This window comes from Seriola lalandi, unplaced genomic scaffold (genome assembly GCF_002814215.2).
Source record: "Seriola lalandi dorsalis isolate HSWRI2012SDOR001 ecotype SW California unplaced genomic scaffold, Sedor1 jcf7180002054248, whole genome shotgun sequence".
Taxonomy (NCBI): domain Eukaryota; kingdom Metazoa; phylum Chordata; class Actinopteri; order Carangiformes; family Carangidae; genus Seriola; species Seriola lalandi.
The window spans coordinates 396,018-422,920 of NW_019524801.1; the positions used below are offsets into that span (position 1 = coordinate 396,018).

The 26,903-nt window shown below is 40.0% G+C and overlaps 1 protein-coding gene across 1 annotated transcript in view; it reads left to right on the forward strand.

Moving 5' to 3' along the window:
- nalcn (sodium leak channel, non-selective) overlaps positions 1-26,903 on the forward strand; it is a 69,141-nt gene that overhangs the window by 6,078 nt on the left and 36,160 nt on the right. The window contains exons 6-13 of the mRNA XM_087173529.1: positions 1,597-1,680; positions 1,805-1,944; positions 2,059-2,187; positions 4,915-5,066; positions 6,542-6,684; positions 6,964-7,068; positions 11,588-11,674; positions 24,589-24,720. Of these exons, the coding sequence (XP_087029655.1) occupies positions 1,597-1,680; positions 1,805-1,944; positions 2,059-2,187; positions 4,915-5,066; positions 6,542-6,684; positions 6,964-7,068; positions 11,588-11,674; positions 24,589-24,720 (972 nt within the window). The remainder of the gene's footprint in view (positions 1-1,596; positions 1,681-1,804; positions 1,945-2,058; positions 2,188-4,914; positions 5,067-6,541; positions 6,685-6,963; positions 7,069-11,587; positions 11,675-24,588; positions 24,721-26,903) is intronic.

The window sequence follows — 26,903 nt, forward strand, 5'->3', positions numbered from 1 at the left end:
AGAAGGCATGCTTCAAAGACATTTCATGAATTTCAGCAAGTAAATGGTTTCAGCTGTTTTGCTTTGTTTTTGTCTGATGGGAAAATTACATATTTTATTTTGTGCATGTTGTTTTGTGTCTCTTAGCAGGGTTTTTCCAAGTTGGGAGTGAATTTGGATGAGACTTTACACAAGGACTGTTAAGCCTAACTTTTCAATCCCAGAATGGGATGAGGCATTGGCATGGCTTTCACAATAAACTAATTCATATAACAACATTAAAGCTTATGGGCATATTGACAGAAGACAGTGGAGGGAAACCCTCCATTACTGATATAAGCAAACTACAAGGATAGACTGCTCAGCAAGTGGTTGAAGGGAAGCCCTAACGATCACTGAAATAGTAGAGGCCATATTAACCACATGTAACCACCTTACTGGTTGTATTCAGCTGTAAATTCAGATGAATCAACACAATTCAAATGTGAGGTGGACAGATAATGTTCTGTAGAAGCATCCAGGAACAGACAGCTGGCAGATTAAAGGCCCATAATTACTGCCATAAAAAGTGTGGACAGCTTAATTGGCAAATCAAGGATAACAAGCAGGGAGGCACAAGGGGACACATATTTAGAATCACCAGTCACAAGGAAAAAACAAAACAAAACTGGAACATTTGATCATCCTTCTCTCAATGTATTGTTTATCTAGTATATCTAGTTCTACAACGCAGATAAAAACCCCATCTTTGTCTGTGAAATGGAGAGGTATTTGCCTGTAGCTTTTCTGTGAATGTCAGGTAAAATTCAGCTCCTCTACATGACGCACACAAATGTGACATTTGAATTTCTAGGTTTCTAAGTTTGTATTTTAAAGTATGCCAGAGTGGATGTATTCATCATGTCTATAACTGTTAGATTGACACTCGGAAGTTGTATTTTGTAGCTAGTTGTTTAAAGTGCCTGCGCAAAACAAATGCTTCACACAGCGTGGTAAAGTAATTGCATGCCTTTGTTCTTGTCAGTGTGTAATCAAACATAGTCCTTATCTGGAGAGTGTTTCAGAACACACCCTCCTATTTGCAGCTTTGCTTCCTGTGGAAGACTGACCTCCTAAGAGCTCTCTCTCTAAGTGGTAATTAAGTATGCCCGTTTTTGCTGCCCTTGTGACATTTCAGTTTGTTCACACTTCAGGGGCTTATTAATTTTTTGTCTTATCATATTGAAAACATGGCTGTTCGAGTATTGCGGTCAGTCTGTCAAATGGGCACAGCAATTTTGAATTCTGTTTCTGTTTTTCTTGAATATTGGTAGGTGATTACTTTTTTCACACAAAGGCTTTTTATCATAGTAAAAGCTTTCTCTGTCAGACTCTCAGAAGGTGATGGTTAGCACTTAATATGGGTAATTTTCTGCACTGTAAAGACGAGTATTATGAAAAACTTAAAACGTCAGGATGTTTTGTAGTTGTTGGAATTCATCAGCTTTCTTGAACAATATGGCCTTGGATTATGATGATGCTCATATTCAGTTCATTGAGTCGTATTTCCTGCTGTTCCAAGTCTTCTCTCTTTTTTTGACCAGTTTTTCTCTCACCGTTTTCTGTTGCTCCCCACAGGGGGATAATTCCTACGTGAAAGATCGCTGGTGTATGTTTGATGGATTCATGGTGTTTTTCATCTGGGTGTCGCTGGTACTGCAGGTATACTGCAACATTTACCATTACTATTACATTGTTTCTATTTATTGCTATTTTCTTTATTGATATAAAACAATGCATTATATTTAGTTTTTCCTTCTTGTCAATCAATTCCTCTTTGTTTTAGGTGTTTGAAATAGCAGAGCTTGTGGATCAGATGTCTCCATGGGGAATGTTGAGAATCCCTCGAGCACTCATCATGATCCGGGCCTTCAGGATCTACTTCCGCTTCGAGCTGCCTCGCTCCCGCATCACCAACATTCTGAAGTACAACACTGTCATCAACATTTCTCTTTCTCTTCTCCTTACTTTGTATAGATAGTTGTACAATGATAAATCTGGCACTGACATAAGTCTTTTTGTCACTTTTCTGCTTTGCAGGCGATCTGGGGAACAGATCTGGAGTGTATCTATCTTCCTGCTGTTTTTTCTGCTGCTCTATGGAATTCTGGGTGTTCAAATGTTTGGAACATTCAACCATCACTGTGTTACTAACGATACAGAGAAAGAGTAAAAAGTCTTTTTTCAGTATTTAAGTATAATATTGGATGCAATGCAATTTTTTTCCCCCCAAACTGTCATCCTTATTTTTCCCACTTATAAAAGGGAGTGATGCTTTGTACATTTACTTAAGCAATAATTGTTAGCATGAAGTTGTTTTAAGAAAATAGAAGACACTTACATTGTATAGTAGACTCTTCACTGAATGGAAAGCAGCAAAGCTGAGCTCCAAGCAATACAGGCTTACTGCAAACAGACAAAGACTCACTCACCACTGCTGATTAATTTTTTTTCCCTGCAGTTCACAAGTTACTTGTGGCTTCAGGAAATTGGTTAGCAGAGGTGCAAAAGCTTGTGTTACAGTCTGCTGGTGTGAAGCGCTGCAGAGGGGTTACATTTCAAAATGTGAAATTTTAAAAAAGATGATGGTGTGATCCCTCAGAATTGTGCTGGGCAGTTAGACTTAAAATTTATATTTGAGTATAGTATAAATATATACTTTTGGGCTCTTCCATCTCCATTTCTTTGCACTTTTTGAGACTTGATGGTGAACATCTTATATCAAACTAACGTTGCATACTGTGCTGCTTGTAGATCAAATGTTAAGGAGAGGTGCCCTCCCTTCCCCTGCACAGTGGCATGGTTGTACATTTAGCAAATCAATGATGGGTCAGCCTGATCAGTCAGTAACTGTCACCTGCTGAGTGGTGTCTGACTGATCCTGACAGAATCTCTTTTTTTGTGATCAGTTTGGTGTGACCGCCTCATGCAGCCTCATGCATTAAATTGGCCTTTTTTCTGTGGAGCAGCATTTCTTCAAAACCTTCTTTCCATGTCCAGTGATCAGGAGCTGTTTTGGTCTGGTGATAATTTTTATTACATTAATTTAGCAGGTACGTAGGCAGGAGCTCATAGCTAGAATACATTGTTTAGCATTGGTGGTCAGCTTGTTTTTGCAGGAGGACACAGGAAAACAGGAAACTTGTGGGCGGGTAGGGACGCAGCATTGGGGAAGATGTGGGGCTGCAGACGTGTTACAGTGTGTGCACATGTTGCTGGATAAAGTAGATTATGTATTTAAACACATTTGTGAGAGTTTTTGAATGTAATGATTCAGTTGAGGATGATGATAATATGATGCAGAGAATAGGAATCCTTGTGGAGACAAAAGATGGGGGAAGCAACGATCGTGATTAAAGCCCCAGGCTGCAGGGAGAGCTTACACTAATTATAATAATTAAAATTTCCTGCATTGTCCAGCCGTCGTATTAAGCTCATTCCTGCTCAGCAGCTACCCCATCCATCTCGCCTTACTGATGTGTGCCTAAGCACCCGAGGGACACTGCATATATTGACCATTAGTAGCAGGAAAGATTGTGGAGGACATTCTCTCATTCATAGCTCTGTAACAACAATACAAAAGTGGCGAGACAGCGACACATCTAATTTGTTTGCTGTTGTGCTCCTTTTCTTAAAACCCTTGTGTATATATACAGTATATGTGTGTGTTTATATATATATATATATATATATATATATATATATATATGTGTATGCTTCTGCTGGGGTATTTTAGAAATGTGTCACTCAGGGACTGATGTGTCTAATCTCTATCTGCCATATGCCCTTGGCACAAAGTCAAAGCTCCCTAGCTTTTCAAACACAAGGGATCTGATGGAAAATTGGGAAAAAAATAGCAGGGGGAGACGTTTTTGTGATATGGATATTAGATGAAAATGGTTTTGAATTTGGGAACAAAGTAGGGCCTTCTCTTCTGGATGCCAGGATTTCTGCAATTGACCTCCTCACTGTTGAACTCATATGGAGCTGGATAACATGCATAGATTTGTACAGTAAAAATTTGATCTACTGAACTGAATACGGATGAAACTTCTTCAAAGCTTTGTTGTTATAGGTAAATGTTTGTTTGAGGGTTATTCTAAATGGAAAAGCCTTACATATTTTGAACCAGTTAATGTAAAGGGTTAGCATGTTCTATTATGTGCTGAACTGTGCAAACTCCTGTGGCCTGAGCGTCAATAAGAGGCAGTTGAGGTGGGCAGAGGCTGTTGACAGGACCTCACACTTACAGTTTTGCAAAGTTTTCTAAATTAATTTTGATCTGATCAAATTACAGACTCAGAAAACCAATCATGAATATTTTCTTATCATAAATACGTTTTGATTTCATTTGACTTACCTGATTTATTAATATCGCATTATTACTGGACATTTGGTCTCTCATTTGAGAATTCATTTATCTCTTTGATTGATGAGTGATTACTTTGATAAGACATATTGATATTATTCAGCACAGTATAATTAGCTTTATTGGGATTCACCACTATGCCTCTGATTGCCCTTTGTGATAGTGCAATAAATTATCCCTTCTGATCTGTACCCCTTAATAAACAATTTGGATGAAAGTCTGGGCAGGCAATTTGAAGGCATTAATTTTCATTAAAGACCTCAAGCAGCTCCTGGAATAACACCTGTGGCAGGGAGGCGAAAGAGAAGAGAGGCGGGGCAACGTGTCTTTGTACTCTGAATGTGTTTGAATCTTTACCGCTCTAATTTTGAAAAGAAGAGACCTTTACATTTAATATTTCACTAGCTTTGTCTTCATTTGGCTGTTATTGTAATCTTATTCTTTATTATTCTTTGTTTTTCAGACATTTATTCCAAGCACCATTGCAAATATGTAATTTAATTATGTTGTTTTTTTCTTTTGGTCAGTAATGTGACATGGAACAGCTTGGCCATCCCAGACACCCATTGTTCCCCTGATGGAGAAGGTTATCAGTGTCCTTATGGCTTCAAATGCGTGGACCTGGAAGAGCTGGGCCTTAGCCGACAGGAGCTTGGTTATAGTGGCTTCAATGAACTAGGTATAAATTATACATTCACACACAGCAATGCATTCAAACACATACATGTAAAGTATGGAAATAGCAGACATGTATTGCATGTGCATTTATGATGTTTTTATATTTGCACATTTCATGCAGAGGCGACCAGAAAATAAAGATGCAGCTGTTTCTGATAACTTGTTGAAATCCTTTACATATCTCTTGTTAAATGACAGAGTGGTTAGCTGCCACTTGGGGTTTTCTTTCCACCTGTAAATCTTCAGTATATGTCTGTTAAGAAATGTGGAAGAATGATCCTGAGTGAGAAAGTGGTATATATACCTTTGGTGTGAAGCTGTGCCATTCAGCAGCACTCAGTTTTCTTATCGGCTGAGTGGTGCTTAAATCCAGTGTCAGTGCACAGTGCACTGCACCTAATCTTTAGATAGCCATGAAGGAGACTCAGAGCTTCACAAAAAACTCTAACTTCATTTAGATATTATATAATGGAATACGACTATGCTACTATACTGTATGGCTTAATGCTCTTTTCACTGCACTTTGTAAATGTACATGTAGCGTTTAGTGTGAAAGCAGCATTAAGTGCACTGTAGAAAAATCCGGATTTTATTATTAAGGATGATCTTATTTATTGGAATGATTCTCGCATTTTATTCACATCCATGTGGAAAGAACAGGCTGTTCCCAAAAATACAATAACCATGGTATGTCAGTAACTATTTCCTCCTCAGAAACCCAGAGGCTCCAAATCAGAACTGTTAAAGCTTAGAACAGTGATATATATGTGCTTACTAGTTTAGCTAGGAGAGTCAGACTGCTGCTTACCTGTTTAAAAGTGATGCAATCATGGAGTTTGTTTATGTAGAGAAAGACTCTCTAATCTGTTGGGTTTTTTTTTTTTTAATGGCCAAAGGACACAGTCCACTCTAATTCTTTTCAAACATTAAATTAATATGGAGTGTTGTTTCTTTCCCAATGACATCATCTTTGGCAAGGTGTTAAAGCGCAAACAGGTTCATTTGCAGAGAGTACGTTAACCAGGAAACAGCCAAGAGTTTCATTTTTTCGTAGTTTGGCTAACTCACAGACTTTACATTTATAAGCATCATCTGACCACATTTGTCGGGGACAGTGACAAAGACATGCATTAAAGAACTGTTCATCAGATTAATGAGTCTGCCAAACAGTTATAATTCTAAGTCATGTCATTATGAAGAAGGGAACCATGAGGACACAGAGGCTCTGAATTTTTCATCCTGTAAGTTGTCAGAATGTACATTCATTATAGATAAAAAGAGAAACTCAAGGTGTTGTCTTTCTGAAAGGCTTAGTCTGAGGGGAGCCGTAATAATTGGTGTGAGGCTCACTGACACTGTCTTTATAAAAAAAAAAAAATATATATACTGATTGTTTTCACCATTGGTTTCAATAACCAATCTCTGCTTTTCATCTGACTGTTCATCTCTCTGACTCTCGTGTCTCTCTTTGTTAAGGTACGAGTATCTTCACTGTATATGAGGCTGCATCACAGGAGGGTTGGGTGTTCCTCATGTACAGAGCCATTGACAGTTTCCCTCGCTGGCGCTCCTACTTCTACTTTATAACTCTCATTTTCTTCTTGGCATGGCTTGTCAAGGTTAGAGTCAATCTCTCTCTACTCCACTTTTCATAATACTTTGAGCTCCTATGGCACGGCAGCTGGGGAGAGTTGAACACCAAGAGCACTTAGTTAATTTACATAACCTAATCTTTCACCTACAGACATAACTATTTCCCCTTTGTTAGCTGAACGTTTTCTGGCTAATGATAGAATGAATATCCTGTAACAGTGAAAGAAAGTCACTTGGTCTTTTGTTTTTAATTGTCACAACACTTTTCCTCTCTCAATGTCTCTCTGTTTCTCTCTCTCTTACAGAATGTGTTCATTGCAGTCATCATTGAGACATTTGCCGAAATCAGAGTGCAATTTCAGCAGATGTGGGGGTCAAGGAGCAGCACCACCTCTACTGCTACAACACAGGTATAACTATCACACTCACAGACACACAAGCTGACAAATTAGTGCCACAAAATGTCACTATGACAACTTCATATGGTGCCTATATCTGACCTGATTCTTATAATTTCGGTTATCTTGGTACAGAGTGCAAAAGAATCTGTGCACTCATCAAAGTTCAGCTCATCAAAGTTGCATTAATTTCGGAGAATCAGAATCACACGCACATTTCACAGGAAGGGTTTTCTTAAGGGTTGCAACAGTGTATGTATTTTCACCAAAAATGGCTTTCATCAAAAATGGCCACCTAAGGGCACATAGACCATCTGATGTCTATTTTAAAAAAAATAAATAAATTGGTTGTCAGAGTATGAAAGATCAAATCTGCTTTATTAGAAAACAGGCCAGATAAAAATTATTTTAGAATTTAATAAAACAGATTAGGCAGATTTATTTGGCCAACTGACAAGTGGGCACTCGGGTGGAAGAGGACTCACCTCTACTCACAGCACCTGACCTGGAATAAAACTGCTTTTTCTGGAGTTGCCCAATTGCAAAGCATTAGGCTGGTGTGGATGTACACCCTCAGGCCAAAGACTGATGATCGGTATTTTTATGGTATTATCAGATCTGCATCTGTACTCTATACCCTGGACACTCAGGTGAAGGGAAGAGTTGCCAACTGGTAAATTGGATCAGGTAGTGGGGAGTGATGCTGGGCGGACCTGATAAATCCAACATGCGATAATGGCAATCTGGAAATGTCAAGTTCAGGCTCCTATCTCTGAGGACTTCAACTCCAAACTCTTAAGGATTTTTTTTTCCAGTCCAGTAGTGCAGCCTCAGAGGTTGGAGAAGCATAACCTTGTGTAACAGTCCATGGTGAAGATATTTTATGACCTCAAAAAGACTTTGGAAGAAAGATCAAGCCAAGATGTGTCTGCTCTGGCGACTTCAGGATCATATTTCTGTCTTCACATGAGGGGTATGTTGTGGCTCTGTTGGCACCATGAAACCAATTCCACCAGTGTGCACTGGGATGATTTGTAGTTGGGTTTTAAAAAGCTTGGATGAGAGTCAGCACCTCCAAGTATAAGGCTATGGTATACCGCCTATAAATGGTAGATTGCTCTCCTTTGGTTGGGAGTGAGTTAGTTCAAGTATCACAGGGTTTTCATAAGTAAGAGTATGATGAGACTGAAAGGCAGATTAGTGCATCAACAGCAGCAACAGAAGGAGCCTTAATGGTTGACTTACCAGTCAGTTTATGTTCCATCCACTCTTAAAGGTCTTGAGCTCTGGGTAGTGACTCAATGTATGTGATTGAAGAAACATGGGGCTGAAATTAGTAGAGTAGTAAGGAGAAAATCTGGAAAGAGCTTGAAGAAGAGTGACTTCTTCTTGGCGGTGAAATTAACCATTTAAGGAGGTTTGGCCTACCAGGAAGAGTTGGAGGACGTCTGGGTTAGCATTACTTTGCCAAGGCCCATGCAGCCTTACAGTATGTGATCCACCTTTTTTTTAGAAGTGTTTGCAGTGGTCATTTAGTTATTTAAAAAAATAATTAAATGTGAATATGAAGAGAACTTTACAGTAGTTGCATTAATCTGCATTATTTTTAAATGTAAAAACCTGTAGTGGTGAGGGCGTTCTCGTGGCTTAGGGGTTAGATGATGACCATGAACCGCAACATCCCAGGTTTGATCTGGAAAAAATGCCCCCCAAAATAATTTGAGAGAGAGCTACGGTCGCCAGTGTTAGTTTTTTTAATTAGCATAAAAGGTTTATCATATGTCCTTAAGTGTTTTTCAGTCATTTTGAAATGGCAACAAAACATTCCATTGATTTTGTCCAACATGGATGTTGAAAATGAAATTACCACAATGTTACCTCAAATGTGCCTTGTGTTTTGTGTGAATTCCCTCCAGTTTTCTCATGTCACTGCCTATGAATTGTCATGAAATCAGACCAAATAGGATAATAATAACAATTTTTGGAGATTTATTCTATAAATGCCTGTAGATTTTTCACCATCATTCAATTCAAACACCACTTATTTATGTTAGGGATTTTTTAAGGTTTAACTGTTTAGCTCTCTTGATCTCTTCCTTTTAGATATGAGAGGATTTGTTTCTCCGGTCTTGATTAATGCACATTTTTCTCTCAATGTGACCGGCATTTGATTGCCTCTTCCACACTTACATTAGACTACTCTGGATTGACGAAGAGGGCTGGGAAGTGGCTTTGAAGCAGAGAAAAATCAAGAGAGAGAGAGAAAGTATTTTGTAAAATGTATGATTTATGATTACATTACAGCTGAAAACTGGGAAGAGGCACAAAATCTTAGATATTTTTTTCAGAGCGGAACAATAATATAAAGCACCACATAAGGTGTTGCATATATGTCAGTAAGCAATTAAAACTCTAATAAACACAACAATAAGTCATATATATGGATGGTGTATGCATGGATCTGCATTTGTGTTTTGTTGGCTGAAAAGAAAAGCTGTCATTGGCCTGTCACTGAAGTACAGTAGTTATATGTCTGGACTGGATTTGTGAAGAATCCAAACCCCTTTTAAACAGATTACAATTTCAATCATAATGGAGTTGCCTGACAAGCAGTCAAGTGTTTTCACTGCTATTAGTCCCTCAGTATTTAAAATTGATACTTCCTGGAAATTCATAAAACTGATACCTCTGTTATTTCAGTCATGATGGAAAACTGGCTGGTGCCTCTTGCATGCATCTGCTGCTATGACCTTGAAAACAATAAGCCTTTCTTGCCATTATCAAAATTAATTGTAATGGCATCGTCATGCCCCAATCTTTATCTTAGAGGGTAAAAACTAATTAGCTGCGGTGTAACACTTAACTGTCAATCACTGAGGCTGAAACAATATGCTCCCTCCTTTGTGCTCCCTTGAGAGGGGGGACTGGTATAAGGTGGCCCTGTGAGACACAACCCATGCCACACTCCCCATTCCTTGACTTTGCTATGCTGTCTCCAAATTATTGAGGCTTTTACTAGAGATTAGGCTGTAAAAGCCTAACTGTGTTGATAAAAGTGACAATGGATTAATCCACTTTTGTTTCACAGGATCAGCTTCTTTCTTCCTATTTTGATGAGTGGAGCTGTAATTAAGGGCTGAACCTGAAGTTGAATTACTACTTTGGCTTGTCTGAAGTTGAATGATATCAACCCTGTGTGTTTGACATCCAGGTTGTAGATACTGTTCTCTTTGCCGTGTCAAGTTAAAAACAAGATGATAAAATGTGACGTCGATGTGACAGGTGTAAGACGAGCCTGAAACAAAGGGGAAGAAAGGTATGTTGTTAAAGAGTAGAAAAACGAATGAGGCAGAATTGTTGAAGGATTTTCTATCTGGAAGAAGGAAGCAGCATCTTTTTGTATTGGCTTCAAACTTCAACAACCTTCAAATTTCACTTGGTTCTCGCAGGTACATTCTATTTCATTCTCAAGAGGTCAAAACTCCAGCTACACTTGCACTATACAGAAGAACTTTAATATCAGACTGATGTCATCCATGACGGATGCCACAAGCTGAAGTGCGTCGGTCCAATAATAAAGCTCTTCTGTATACTGCATGTGTAGCTGGAGTTTTTGGAGTTTTGCTGTGAAGTTAGATGAAGTTGTGTAAGAAACCTCTGCTTAGCTTCTGCTTGAATGTCACTCACACCATTTCAGAAAGAATATAATGATATAGTGATTTAAGCCACTACTTAGTGCATGGAGAAATTTCAAGTAAATGTAAAAAAGACAAAATCTGGTTTATAGTTTCTACCAACCCATTGATATTGGACTATTCTGTAGGATCTTTTTTTTTTTTTGATTAGCTGTTTTTAGCAATGCTAGTAGCATGGCGGTCAGCATTTTGTACAGACATTCATGATCCTAATAGGATGAATCACGCTGACTTTGTTGATCCCTTGACATTTCCCCTAGTGCCACCAACAAGTGAGAATTACAATTTACCAAATGCTTCAATTCATGACTAAATACCTGAAAAGATAAAGACAATCCCATTAGCCTCAGCTGTACTTTGATTCATTCAAAATGTGAATTGGCTTCAAACTTCGAGTTAACACTTCTGTCAAGTTAACTCTTAGTAAAGAATGAGGTGAATGACATTACAGATTGGAACGAGTTCTCTTAATTGTCCTTATGACCAAGTTTTTGCATTCATTCATTTATTCATGTTTCAGGAGAATGATTGATATTCATGAGTGAGCCAGCTGCCTTGTGAGTTTGAAAGTCTCTGCTGTGATATTGATTTGTTTTGTTTTTTTTATTTCTAGTGTTAAGTCCTTAGGCCTACGTACTGTATTTAGTAACTATCCTGCTGTTTTGTGTGGGTATGAATCTGTGCGTATGATGCCTTCAGCTTTTTTTGTGGCCACAGATGTTTCGTGTAGATGTAGCCAAAGGGTAGATATGTGTGTGTTTGAGTTTCGTCCATTACTTTGAATTTTTTTGTGTGTGTGTGTGTTCTGCCCCTCATGTGCTGTCCTTGTGCCACAGATGTTCCATGAAGACGCTGCTGGGGGATGGCAGCTTGTAGCTGTAGACGTCAACAAACCACATGGCCGAGCGCCTGCCTGCCTCCAGGTAAACACACCACATAATTAATATGCTGCTGATGATGTTGGTGTGAAGTCTTTCTCTCTCTCTCTCTCTCTCACACACACACACACACACACACACGCATAATTCTGTGAAATATGTTCAGCTTATGTGAAGGGTGACACCTGAACATACATCATTTTGATCTTACCTGAACTATAAAAGCTGAGCTGTGAGTGCGTGTGTGTGTGTGCACTCGGCGTGTTTGCCTTGCTCCATTTTTATTTAAATGTCTCTCTTGATGTTGAACTGCTTTGAATTAATAGAAACCTCATCCCTTTAACAAATGCCACATATGCACGCAGGATCACCTCATTGTTTTCACATTTGTCTGTTCTTTGGTGGCTGTGTCAAACGACTAAGTGATGGGATTTTAAATGAGGGGAGGCTCATGTTTGATGTGTAGAGGTGCACTAATGATGTCGCTCCAGTGATAGATGAGTTTTAAATGACGTCTACATGATGGACGCCACTGTTGCCTCGTGCTCGTTGTGATCCAAATGGTTGGGCTTTAAAGATAAGCTGAAAGCAGCGGGCAACGCTTACAGCTGGCCCACTGTTGATAGCGTCGTGGTGTAAAAGGCTGGGCCCTCGCTGTGAGAGACTGCCAATCGAGTCTACAGCTATGAGAGGACAGCTAGCTGTCAACAAACTCTCATGGAGAAAATGCTGTTCCAGCCCTAAGCTTGAAGGAGCCACACACACACACACACACACACAGAACAAGGAAGAGAGCACAAATAAATAGAGAGAAATAGGGTAGAGAAGAAGGGAAGAAAGGAGAGAGAAGAGAGAGAACGTGAAATATGCAGTATTCCCATTAAAGCAGCATGTCCCCCAGAGCCTCATCATCAGTTGGAGGAAAGATTTAGATAGAGGGATAACCAGAGGGATAAACATGGCTGACTTCCCTCTGAGCCCTGTGCTCCATTACATGGAACATCCAAAGACTGCTTCATCTGCCTCATTTGGCTCATACCAAAATAGCTATTGTTGTCTTCCTGTGCCAACAACAAGTAAGACATGAAGGGTTAACTGACTGACTGAGATCGACTTAAGGCCAGGTTGACACCAACAAGATCACTTTTTCAAAAAACACAGTTTCCTTTTTTTTTTTAAGTGGAGGTCGCAAAGCATAGGGCTCAAAACAAGGCCAGGATGTCTGCCAGAAAAGTTGAACCTGGTTTAACTTTTGCTGCAATACGACATCATCTAGCTATGCATCGTGTTACCTAATGCATTCAAGCACAGTCCTGGTGGATTAATTTGTAATGTAAATTACATAATTCTGCTGTATACCTCGTAATAGTCAAGTCGGGAAAAGGCTTGCCTTTCCAGAATTATAAAATCTGCTTGAAAATACTGAGCAGTGTTTTGGCACCTGTACTCTCACTGATTTCTCACTAGTGCCTTTGCTTACACAGCCACACCAGTGCAGACCCTTGCTTTAACACGGCACTATTTGAAGTCAGAACAACAACGCCTTAAGGATGCAGACCGTGAGGCCGACCTCCTGTGAGACGGACCGAGTTACACAGTGTTTTAGTGGGTCAGATTGCAGGACAACTCACACCTCCATCACATGGATCGTTTGAGTTCTCGGCAATGGCCCAGAAATTGTGATAGATGTCTCCTGTCACAGAGAGCCTGACACATGAAAAGCACTGTAGAAAGAGCGAAATATAGAAAGGACCAATCGTTTTATTGTTCGTTCTTCATAATAATATCAGGGGAGTATATTTCAGAGTAAGTCCAGAGTTACACAAGACATTTATTGCAGTACTGTGGGAGAGAGGTATGTAAATAAACAAAATAGAATAACAAATGTGGCAGGGTGGTTAAAGGAAGCAATAGATGTTTGTATTGAAGTGTGACTCAACTTGTAGTTTGAAAAAACTCAAGCATCCCTCAAATGATGTCTGGTTCCTGAAAATGCATTGTGCTCTCACCATATGATATTGATATTGATATTCATACAAAAAGTCTTTGTTTTCCACTTGTGTGGATTTTACCAGTTGATACAAGAATTAAAGTCATTGTTCTACAGGAATCCTCTAATGGTGTTGCTCAAAGTTCAACAGCAATGTTGTGTTTAAATGAACAATTCCTGCGACACCAGTATACGACAACTAATGTATGTATGTATAGCTAAGGTATGGGGTAATGGAAAGATTGTAGTCAAGCCAAACAAACTTTGGTTAAGATATTGTGGGATACAGTGCAGTCTTTAGTCCCCTTGTGACAGGTTGAGTTTAGTGTTTTGCTTGTCTAAACTCAACCTGTCACCGAGGGACTAAAGACTGGATTGTTTAAGGTTTAAGAACATTGGTTAAGGTTAGTGCCTTATAGTTTCCCACTGAAATAGAGAGATATCCGAAATGAGACTAAAACGTTGGTGTCCAGCCTCAATGTTGAACATTATCTCTAAACCCTTTTGCTACTCTATATAAATGGTGCACCATGTCCTTTGTTATTCAATGGAAATGTGTTACTGCTGAACTGTTCAGTATGAGCATCCTGATTCTACTAATAGTGATCTTCTTTTGTTCCATCTAGTCATCCTTCCGCCTAAATACTCCCTGTATTGGAAGACTGTATTTGTCCCTGCTAGTGATAAAAGGTTTCACAAGCCAAACATCTATAAGGATGATTTACTCCCATTGTGTGATTTTTTTTTTTTATTCTTCGCTCTGCTGATACAATAATTATGTAGAAGATATCTTGAATTATTTATAATCTATCACTGATGTTGTTCATTGTCCATCAAAGTAACCAAGATTAATATCCCTTTTAAAAATTGACATATAACACAATCTGCAGGATTTAGCACAATGGCTCGATTATATGAGGGACATCGTAATTTCCAGTTTTTAGCTCTTCTTGCCTTTGAAACCCAACTCTTTAATGACGAGTTGATTTCTTTTGCTTGCTTACTTAACCTCTAGAGGCTTAAAATGTTGCTGTCCAAAGTTGAAAGTTTCATTCTTCACCTGCAGCGGTTTCTGTTGTCAGCTTTCATGTGTGTCAGTTACAGGGAATTCCGAAGAAAAGACATTTTCATGACTGAAAAACTTGCATAGAGAGCAGTATTTGTTTCTGTTTTGTGCTTATGTTTGTCGTCTCATCTCACTGCATGAGCTACAGATAGGCGCAGTGTGTATAGTGATATATTTGAGTACATTGGTGAAAATGTGAGCGTTTGGAAAGACAAACAAGAAAATTGAAAATGATTAAAAAATCTATTATTCACAACCTGACCACAACAGCTCACAACAGTCGTTGTTAATGAAAAAATCCCTCACTTTTAACAGCCACCTTTTAAGCTTTGGTTGTTATTTAAATTTCTGCCTACTTGAGCATTCAATGTGTCAAGCATGAGGCAAATAATAATCAAGTAGTGTAAAAGTTGAATAGTAATGAGAGTGACTTTGACATGCATCATCCAGTGCTAGTTTCAAAAGTTTTCCATTGTTTTCAGTTGTCAGTCACACACAGAGCATTTTGTGGCATGTCAAGCCATCAAACCAGTCTGAAAATGTTTTGATTTTTTTGCTGGTGTCAAGAAACAGCAAGATCTAACCCAGCTGTTCAAACCAAACCATTAAGGCCAGACCACAGAGAGGGAGTTATGAGTGAGGCAATGTTGTCAGTTTTTAAAGAGTTTGGTTGGAAAAGGTTAATATTGTCTCAGATGACTTGTCTTGTGACTGTGACTGTGGTTTGTTTGTTTTGTTTGTTTGTTTGGTTGGTTGGTTGGTTGGTTGGTTGGTTGTCAGCAAAAAGTATTGAACTGATTTGCCCCAAATTCAGTGGAGGGATGGGGCATGGGCTAGTGAAGAACCCATTACATTTTGGAGCAGATCTGGATCATTTACTAAGAAATTTGAATTTTTCAGCATAGTTCTGTGCTCTCCGAGTGCCCTTCTAGTTTGTAAGCACAAAATGTTTATCATTATTTACAATCTGATTATTTGACAATCTGATATTTTTGCATTTTTGTAATGTTTTGATGTTTCTCTATTCTAAATAAAAATAAATCCACATTTTTTTAAATAAAAAATGAAAAAAGTGAAAGTTTGATTTTACTAGTATATTAATCTCTTTATATTTTGAAATAAATAAACATAAAAGCACCATTTTGTTCATTCTAAAACCACTTGAAGAAAATTATAAAGGGCATGGCAACGGACCAGATTATAATGGATTCACTAATTGGAGTACCATAGGAACACTGCATATGTAGATGAGCATTGGTAGATAACGATGTGGAGAGTGGTGCACACCTACTTGACTCTGTGTGTGTGTGTGTGTGTGTGTGTGTGTGTGTGTGTGTGTGTTTAGAATGGGTTATACGGTTATTTATTTTCAGCAATTTCTCCTCGTTGACGTTGCCACAGATGGTGTGATAGGGTGTGTCATATCATGGTTGTATCATTTTTGATTAATGATGGATATCCTCGGCTCGCTTTCTCTAAAGCCTCACCAAACACCTTATTTCATTGCTTTTTCACCCATATCAGAAGGGAGCAGAGCTAGCTGAGCAGACAGGTAGAGTGAAGACAGGCAGTGGAGATCCAGCCTGCAGGGCCATCTGCGAGTGCCGGGGAAATGAAGTGTGAGTTTCTGTTCTGCTCTGCCTGGCTCCAGAGTAATTGGCCGTCAAATGATTAAAATGTTTCAGGGCTGGCAGGTGGGCGCTATCTACATACAGGCGGCCTGTGTGTGTCCTCCTGTTTGTCTGCCGGTAGCTCACCCAAACCTGTCGGACTGTCTTTTAAACCACCTGCATGTGTCTGCTCAGGCCTTTGTGTGTCTCGCTGTCAGCCTGTCGATCTGCCCGTTGACGTCTGTCCATTTGTGCATGTGCGCGTGTGTGTTAGTGTGGGTCTGTCTGGGTCCAACGGGCTGCAGCAGTTGGAGATAACACATAATTGATTAACCACCTGCTCTTTTTGGAGCCAGAGAGGAAAGCTTCCTCTCCAGAAGGGCTGCAAACCAAAATAGCCCTCAAAGCAAGGAGCACCTCCGCTCTCCTTCCCCACTCTGACAGTTGTTTTTCAATGTTTTTATTAACCTTACCGTAAAAATCCCCAACATAGTCTTAATTTTGATTTTCTGCCATCCTAAACCATCACTGTTGCTGTGTTTTCCTTGAAATTACTTGTCAGTAAGTGTGGCCAGTACCCTGACAGCTTTATTTGATTTTATTTTTCTGCAGGTAGTGCTCTTTTCTTTTTCTGTTTGCAGACATGGTGGCTATTGGCGCTCATGAGATCTACCAGCAGTAATCTTGTAACTGCTGCCAATATCAAAATTACAAAAACAACATTACTATGGGTATCCCCAGGGTTTTTTTCACTGATAAGATTTTGCACCCGAACTTAAGTCAAGCAAATAAACTCATTACACTTACCAGTCGTACACAATCAATATTGTGCTCTATTGTTAATGAACCATTAGTATTCCGTAACCATAAGCAGCTTCCACACTGCATGATAATGTCCCTTATAAAGTGCATTTTTTAGTTTTTAAAGGAATAGTTTGTTCATATAGCTCATTTTGTGTCAATTTGCTTTCCTGCAGAGTTAGATGAGAAAATCAATACCACTCTCACATTTGTACATTAAATTTGAAGCTAGAGCAAGCAGCCAATTAGCTTTGTTTAGCATAGAGACTGGAAAAAAGGAAGAAACTGCTAGCCTAGCTTTGACCAGAGGTAACAAAGTCCCACTACAGTAGTCCTACTACACCTCTATGGCTCAGTACTTTACATCATATGTTATATCTCATTTATTTAATCTCTACAAAAAAAGAAATGTGTTATGTAGTTAGTAAAAGCAGCTATTTTTAAGTTTTGCTATTGCTACATAGCCATCGTTAGCTTTAACAGCTATTTACTTACCAGTCTAGCAGAAATGTTGTGAGTTACACACCAAGAGCTGTCTCCAGTAGTGGAGAGCAACACCAATGTTAAATCTTGTCTCTGCCACGTCTTTTCCTCTACTGCAGTTAACACACTAACCAGCTAGCCCCGGTCCGTCTTGTCACTTTTAGATAGTGACTCACTGTAGTCTCGAGTCTGCTCTGAAGACTTGCTCAGAGGGCGTATTATAACCTCTTGAATTATAAAGACAACAATGGCCAAAGCTATCACCAATCACCACCACCCACTCCTGGCAAGAAACCACGTTTAGCAGCAGAGAAAACCTACAAATAGACCTTTGATACACACTTAGTGTAGTAGATATAGGGGGATATGGGTAACGCCATTGGAAACTTCAGGAAGTCACTGCACCTGGCTATAGAATATTCTGACACATAAACCCCAGTTTACCCGCAGTTTTTGTACAGATTAAACAAATGAAAATAGTGTATTAATTGTATCTTTGGAATGTATCTTTGGACAGAGCCAGCATAGATGTATTTCTGTGTACTTGAGCATGAAATTTTAAGTTCAGAGTTGTGGTCTGTGAGTCTGAATGCATGGATATGTGTTTGTAATTGTGAGCTGCACATGCCAGCTGGAATTTCCCAGATTAACTGGTAGTACATTCATTAATGTCAAAATGTTGTTTATATAATCTCTAATTTATCCAACTACATTGTATTTGTATTCCAATGATTGCTCTGTATCTGTTCACAGTACAGACATTAACGTTTTCCTGGGTTTCTCAGTTTTGCTCTCATGGTAGCAGTATAGACCAGTGGAGGTTAATGAAGCATCCTGTTTCTTTCCCCACAGACCTGGTCTACTAATTAGCCCCTTGTGCTCCACAATGTCATAATTACACTGCAGATTGGAGCTTTGGCTGCTTTAAGCAAAAATAGAGGGTGGCACTTTATCCAGGTGCATCCCACTGGATTAAAAAGAAAATAAAGTATTTAAAATGCTACATAGACTTACCTCACATAAAAATCAAGGACTTGGGGAATTTCAGTTTAAGAATAATCAAAACAGTTTAAGAATGACCTCTAAGAAAGGGTAGGAGAGCAATGATAAATGCTACCTACCTCTAGTAACCCATGGGGATCATGTGATTAATTTAGCATTGCCTCTTTGGTGATGAGCAGCTAATGCTGCTTACTCGCCCTGTCTCAGCCCTCTGTCCACAGAGCTAAATACAGAGTGATGGATAACCCAGTAGCTCACTGGGGGGTACTGAGGTCCAATGAATGGAACACCTGTTTGACCTCTCCCTCTGAAGCCAGAGGTTATTGATTCTCTGGAATCCTTCTTTCCCTCCCACCCTGCCACCGATCTTTGCCCTCTGTATCTTCCTGGTGACACCACTCATATCACTTCAAGCGTTTACACGCACAACAGGTCTAGGTTAAGGTCAGTTTGTCTCTGTGTGGAAGGAGAAAGAGGTCACAAAGAAAAGGGAAATTGGCTGGAGAGAAGAAAAAAAAACAGGAGAGAAGGAAAAGAATCATAATGACAATATTATTATAGCTGAAAAAAAAATATATGGCATTTAGGGAATTCTAGGATACACATACGTGTATAATGCAAAACAAAATCACCTGCAAGAGGAGAGTAAAAACGATGTGACCACTCCAGTGAGATCAACATTCTTAGACAGAACAGGACGACTGTTTATTCAGTCTAGACAGCAATCAGCCAGATGCATATTTAGTGATATATGCTGAAATGAAATAAAGGAAAAGTGTAGAAGGAAGAAGCCAGACAGGAAATGTTCACAGGGGTGGCAAAGCACAGCAGATATTATTAAGAGTAGGAGCGTGCAGACAGGCAGACCATCATGTTTTATTAAGACCTGTTTTCCAGCCAGAGACATGAGTCAGCCTGTTCTAGTCAGGACTGTAATAAGTGAAGGGGCTCCTACTTTGTAAGATCCCCAACCCAGCAAGATTTTACACACCCACTCTTTCAGCCAAAAGCTTTAGATCAAAATAACTCTGTGCTGGTACCAAACGTAGCCACGAGTGAACTGCTCACCAGTTCGACTGAAGATTTCGGAGTTGTATATCATGCAGCAGAAAAAAAAGAGCCTTGATAGAGGTCTGATTATCATCATTTGTTTATCCGTTGTCAACAAATTGCAGAGCAGAGACTGAAGGGATAAGTCAAGTGAAGCAGTGTGTAATCCCACTCAGTTTCTTCTTAATCTCAGTAAACAGGAGAGAGAAAACTAGCAGGAGCTCGTGCCAGAACATGGCCCAGTCGGTTGGTGACAATTCCTGTGTGAACACTCTCATATCCTGCCAGCTATGTGCACATGTGCTACACTCGTCTCTTGTACCAGTGGAAAGAGCATTTGTCCTCCTTGGCAGTCTGAGTGAACAGACGGAGTACGAGGAGGCAGTCATTTGTCTGTCAGTCTTCCTCTCTCTCTCTCTCTTGGTTGTGTTACAGTTGCAGACATTGGAAATGCTCCAGGGATGATGAAGTATATATATATATATATATAATACGTATAACCCCATCCTCCAGGTGATCAGTATGCTTGTTGAAAGTGGATCATCTTTTATGGGCACAGTTGAAAGTTGTCTCACCTCTTCAATGAGAATGCAGTTTATGTCACACTGACATAGAGGCTGAGACTTTGCAGCAGTTGACTGGGCGTATATATTTCATGATAAAGACCACAGGTTCCTGGACAAGAAGCCAGAGGGCTTCATGGAATAGCAATGGGTACCTTTTTTTTTTTTTAGTGTGCCTTTATTGGACAGGATAGTAGAGAGAGACAGGAAATGGGGAGGCAGAGAGAAGGGGAATGACATGCAGCAAAGGCCGTCCGATGCGGGACTCGAGCCGGGGCCAACTGCAGCGAGGACTGTAGCCTCTACACATGGGGCGCCTGCTTAGACCACTACGCCACACGACGCCCCAAATGGGTACCTTTTAATTTCATTTTCTTTTTCTTTTTTTTCCACCCAAGCTGCACTGTTTCCCAAAATACCAATTTTGCATGCCACTTGAAATGATGTCGTTTTAACTATAACACTATTTGCATACATAATTTCTATCATGTACACTCTGTTGCAGTCAAAAAAATATGAGCTGAGTACATGCCCTGTTTAGCAAAATGTACTGTGTCATGTATTAGAAACTAATCTCTACTTTCCCATCAGACAGAATGATGCTGGTGCTCCCTGGCTAAATGCCAATGCCACAACTTAATGTGTGGTTTCTGCTTACACAACTTGACATCAACCTGTGTGTGTGTGTGTGTGTGTGTGTGTGTGTGTGTGTGTGTGTGTGTGTGTGTGTGTGTGTGTGTGTGTGTGTGTGTGTGTGTGTGCATGTGCATGCTTGTGCGTGTGCACAATGAGCACCTGGTGTTTCAAAGAACCAGCCAGAGGCAACACAAATAAATAGCGTCCATCAAACAAGTGGCGAAGGGTTTCAGAGAGACACAAGCAAAGAAACATCAAACAGCAGGGGAGAGGCATCTTGTACCACCATTGATGCTGTTAAATTGATTCTGACATCTCGAGGCCCTATATGGTGTACTGGTGCCATCAGCTGCATTGGGAAAACTAGGCCATTTTGCCTTTGGAACGGCATGGAGCTTGTTATCTGGTGAAGGGCCACACATCTTCAGCCATTTAGGGAAAAAGAAAAGGGAGGAATGTGAGGTAAAGATTATAAGGTTATTCTGTGGCAGAGCTGGATGGGCAGACTCTATCTCAATATGACAGAGGTTACAAATGTGCACTGCTCTCCGGTTAGCTCACCAGCTTTTCTTAGCAGTGTGATTCCTAACAGCTGACAGAGAATATGGGCAAAGTCAGGACCTTGAGAAATTCAACCGTGTCATACGCACAAGCATGTACTTTCTGTTCTCTGTCAGTCTGCCTCTGTCTCTCTCGCTCCCTCCCTCCCTCACACACACACACACACACACACACACACACACATACACACATACACACACTATCACACGCACGAACACACCACTCTGTTCAGCCAAAACACCCATAGGGGAGAGCGTCTGGTTGCTGGAAATGTCAAACTGCTTTGTCACGTCCAATCTTAGTCAGGGAGCCTAACCGCTGTGTGTGGAGAGTGGGCATGTGTGTATGTTCTGCAAAAACACCCAACCCCAAGGCTACAAGTTCTGTTGGTCTGGGCTATCAGTTGGGCTTAAAGGAATGGCATGAATTCACATTTTTGACATAAATGAATGTGGTGATTAATAAAAAGCACCTAAGCCAAGATAATGAGACAACTCAATAAGACAAAAAAGAGTAAAAAATAAAATGATAAAACATTAAAACAAAGTTATAAGAGCAAGAAAGTACCTTTTTATTTTATTTTGTAAATAAAAAAAAATGCAGCTGTGTATATGGCTGTGTATTCCTGATGTACTGTATTATCTTAAGGAGCAGCTTGACAGCAGCTGAAAATCTTCTTTTTGCTGACATCAAGTGGTTTAACTTCCTGCAATGCCATAGAAGCGTACGCCACGGTGTGCCAGTGCATGGTGATCTCGGCTGGGTGTGGTTACAGGTCCAACAGAACACACTTCTGACCACATCCACAGGTGAAGTGAACAGAGACTTTCAGCCACAGAGGGCAGTGAACAGTGATTTTTCAGCTTGGTGTTGAAGTAATTTTTTTTTTGTTGGCCAATATTAAATATTTCACCTTCTGATTAACTGAAGGAGAGAGAAGACTATACTAGAAGGCTGCATTTAGATCAGGAAGATGGAATAATACCAGAAAGGTTATCACTGAAATACAGACATTTTGTATCCATATATCTTATTTAATTGTATGCACGGAATAATAATCGGAATCACACTTCTAATGCAGGATTACCCCAAAACCCTTACCGTCTTTGTCACCTTAAACTTATAACCGTAAAACCCCAAAACCTTGTCTTGACCCTCAAGACTTCTTACTTTATGAAAATTCCTTCTCTCAAGATCTAAAACCAACCAGATGTTCTATCTTAATGACATAACAGGTAGTTTGTGATCACCCTCGAAAAGATCCTAAGGAATGTTTCCGTATCCGGTGTGCCTTTCAGCATGTTAACATTGTTTGAGATTCTCTTCCAAACTCTTTACAAATGACAGAAAAGATTCATAGTGTTTTCTGATCTGTGTCCTCTGTAACATTGAGTCAGGGAACTAAAACTACTTGGTTAAGGTTAGAGAAAGATTGTGGTGGGTGTTAAGAGAAAACCAACACTGACAGGTAGGAGACAGGCGGCCGACAGTGGTCTCCCATGTCAAAGTCACACGCTTTGTTGACTAAAGCATCCACCCTGACCTCTTTCCAATGACATTTTCCAGTGTTATAACAATAATGCTACTTCTGCCCTTGCTCCTGACAGACAACAGTCATTATTTTCATGACATAAGAGGCCCCTTGTCAGGTACATGTAAACAGTGTTTAAACGCTGTCATTTTTTCCGGTGAGGGCAATCTCTCTCAAACTGGTCTCTCTGCTTGTTTCTTGGTTTCCTTTTTTCAGTTCCTTAAAACATACATCATACAATTTGCCCACACCTTCAGTCAGGTAATTTTATCGACTAATTCTGTCTTGTTTTCAAAACACCAAACACAACAGCAGATCCGGCTTTAAAGACTTTGTACAGTAAGAGTATTTGTGTGTAGGAGGGTGGATGGCAGTGGTCCTGTTTTCCTGGGGCGAGTTTGATCTTTCCAGCAATGCTGCAAAACAAAAAAACAAAAAAAAAAAAACCACTCTTCATCTGGCTTAAAGTCCTTCCTCTTATTTTCACTTTTTTTTTTCAATCCTTCCTATTGCCAATCTCACATGCAAGTCTTTTTTTAGGGTGAGTGATTCTACCCACTCACAAGCTGTTCCTTCTGCTACATACATGCAGTTCAAGGCTGTGATCACATCTGTCACATTGTCTCCAAAGGAATGCACAGTTATGTCTGTTAGTGCATGTTTTGTGCGACTCTCGTGTGTTTTCCGAGCGTTCTTTTTCACATTCTCTAATGTCATGATCCATGATTTCTATCATGTGTTGTTGTTGTAGGAGTTCAATGCCACTGCAATTCCCACAGGAAATAACATACATTTACCCCCCTCCCCCTTTTTCCTTTTTGTTTCTAGCTGCCTCAATACACACTGATTCTGCTGTCTGGGTGGATGTTTCTCCCAGCAGCCAAAGAAAGGCTCCTGATTGCTTTGAATTTCCTGCAGTGTAGCTGCTGGCCCTCTTTGCCTGTTTCCACTTCTTAATATACAATACAGTGTATGGTTGGCACCGCCAATAAGAGAGAACCCACACCTGTGGTACCACATGTACATTCCTTTTGTCTTCTAACATCTGACAGTCCATCATCTGTCCTCCAGCCTGTCTTCTCTGAAAGCTTTATTCTGACTGTAAATGTGGATTTATACTGTATCTGTGAATATTTGGAATGTAGTTTTGGGTGCAGGGTATTTATGTTTTTAGTTTTCTTATCTTGAGCCTTTTGAAGCCGTATATCAACACATTGTAATGCCAATAGTAAACAGTATGAAACACAAAGGTGCAGTCTTCCTAAAGAAGTTAGAGGTTACAGATCTTGACTCAAAGACAAGTCTTTCAGTCATAGCATCGTCTTGTTGCTGTTGTTATACACTAAACTTCCTGTTTGCAGACTTTACTGTGCAGATGGGGGGAACACATTTACACTGAAGCAAAAGCAAATCTCATCAGCCTGCTTCCTTATCTTTCTTGTAGAATAGTTTTCACTCAGTGGTGCAATATACTGTACCTGCTTTGTCTATCTTGTCTTGTCCGTCTGAGTCGTAACCTCCAATCAGACTGGAAATGATATATCTCACACAACGCTGTAATTTATTATCATGGTATTGCTGGCTCATATCCAAAACCAAATTTCTTCTTTTGCTTGTTGTGTGCAATTTACATTGATTGCAATTGAACACTGCTCTGTTTCCACAGCAACTGATGCGGTCCTCTGTGTTCCACATGTTCATCTTGAGTATGGTGGCTGTGGACGTCATCGTTGCTGCTAGCAACTATTATAAAGGCGAGAACCACCGCAGGCACTATGACGAGTTTTACCTGGCCGAGGTGAGATGGGTTTTTTTTTTTGTTTGTTTGTTTTATTTCCTACTTTTTCTTAGAAATTACAAATGTCCACCTTAAGGTTACCCTTATTTTGTGTAATATTGATTCAGTTTGACACAACAGCATGAGATCATGGTTTCGATTTCATCTTATGTTAAAAGAACTAAAAATCTTATTCATTGATACTCACATAGGTTTTTCTCTACAGTAGTTGTCCTTATTCATGGTAATGTTATGGTTTATTATTAATCTGAATTTGCATAATATGAATGATATGGGGATTTAAGGATAAAGCTACCAGTTTATAATCCATACACCTGTGTATGTATTCTTGTTCAGTAGGAACAAGATATTTTATTTGTGTTTGTTGACTCATCTACTTTAGTATATTTATTTGTTCTTTTTATTTTATTGATTTAACATGAACACATACACTCACGTGACACAGTGTGTGTGTCGTGTAGGTTTGTTTGATGTCATCAGCATGCAGGTGGTAAAGCGAGGAGTGCGCCCACCTTCCCCCGTCCCCTTCATACTTCTCTCTCTCTCTCACACAGCTGAATGGAGGAGATAAGAAAAGGGAAAAACCACACACTATATTACCTTCTCTCACTGCCTCCACCCATATCATACAGTCATCGATCTGCAGATTTGTTCCAGTCTGTGTGAAGGCTGTGAAGGGAAAATAGGAAATGGAGGCACTGGGTTTAGAGTTAAATGGAGAAATGTACATTTTATTGGTGAGGTGCCAATTTTATTCTCTCCTTCTTGCTGTATTCCCGCTGCTGAGGACAGTGGTGGAAGAAGCGTTCAGATCCTCCAGTGATTTATTATTGTACTTACATGAAGTTAGGAGACTACTATAGCAAGAAACAGAGATTCCCTGCTATGAGGTCCAAAAACACAAATCCTGTGCACTCAACAAGCGCTGTATTAGGAACACCATACTAATACTGGTAGAGCCTCCTTTTAAAAGCCTCAGTTCTTTGTGGCATGGATTCCAAAAGATGTTGGAAACATTCCTCTTGGATTCTGCAGATTTGTTAGGTGCACATTCATGCTGTCTGTCTCCTGTTTTACCACATCCCAGAGGTCTTCTACTGGATTCAGATCTGGTGACTGGGGAGGCCACTGAAGTAAACTGAACTCATTGTCATGCTGGAAGTAGCCATAAAAGGCTGCACAACAACACTTAGACACAGTATGGCATTCAAACTATGGTTGATTGGTATTAAGGGCCCAAAATGCTAAGAAAACATTCCCCACACCATTACGCCACCACCAGCAGCCTAGAATCTTGACACAAGGCAGGTTGGCTCCATGGATTCATTCATGCCACATTCTAAGCAGAAATCCAGATTCATCAGACCAGGCTTTGTTTTTGTGGTCTTCAACTGTCCAGTGTTGGTGAACCTGTGCCCACTGCAGCCTCAGGTTTCTGTTCTTGTCTGACAGGAGCGGAACCTGATGTGGTCTTCTGCTGTTGTACCCTATCTGCCTAGATTTGATGTGAAGTGCATTCGGAGACGCTCACCGACAGTTGTAAAGAGTGGTTATCTGAGTAACCACCGCCTTTCTGTCAACCAGTCAGGTCATTCTCCTCTGACGTCTCTCACCAACAAGGCGTTTGCGTCACCGCTGCTCACTGGATGTTTTTTGTTTTTCGCACCATTCTGAGTAAAAACTCTGGAGACGGTTGTGTGTGAAAATCCCAGGAGGTCAGCAGTTTCAGAAACACTTACAGAAACCAGCCTGTCTGGCACCAACAATCATGTCACAGTCAAAGTCACTGAGATCACATTCTTTCCCTGTTCTCATGTTTGATGTGAACATTAACTGAAGCTCCTGACCTGTATCTGAAGGGTTTCACGCATTGCGCTGCTGCCATACGACTGTTTGCATGATTTCATCCATAAGCAGGTGTACACGTGTTCCTAATAAAGTGGTCAGTGAATGTATTTCCCGTAACTTGATGAGGTAGCATGTTATGTTGTCATGTTATGTACCAACCCTGACTGGTAAATGCTTTTAAATTCCATGCTCAGAGTTTCCAACACAGGCTTTCTGTTGAAAATGTGTGAACTCAAAACCTAAACTAAGGTTAGACACTGTGTGTTACTCCCTGTGACCAGCTAATTTACTTTTTCGGTGGATTGTCTCTTTTAATAAAGGTATGCACTACCAGA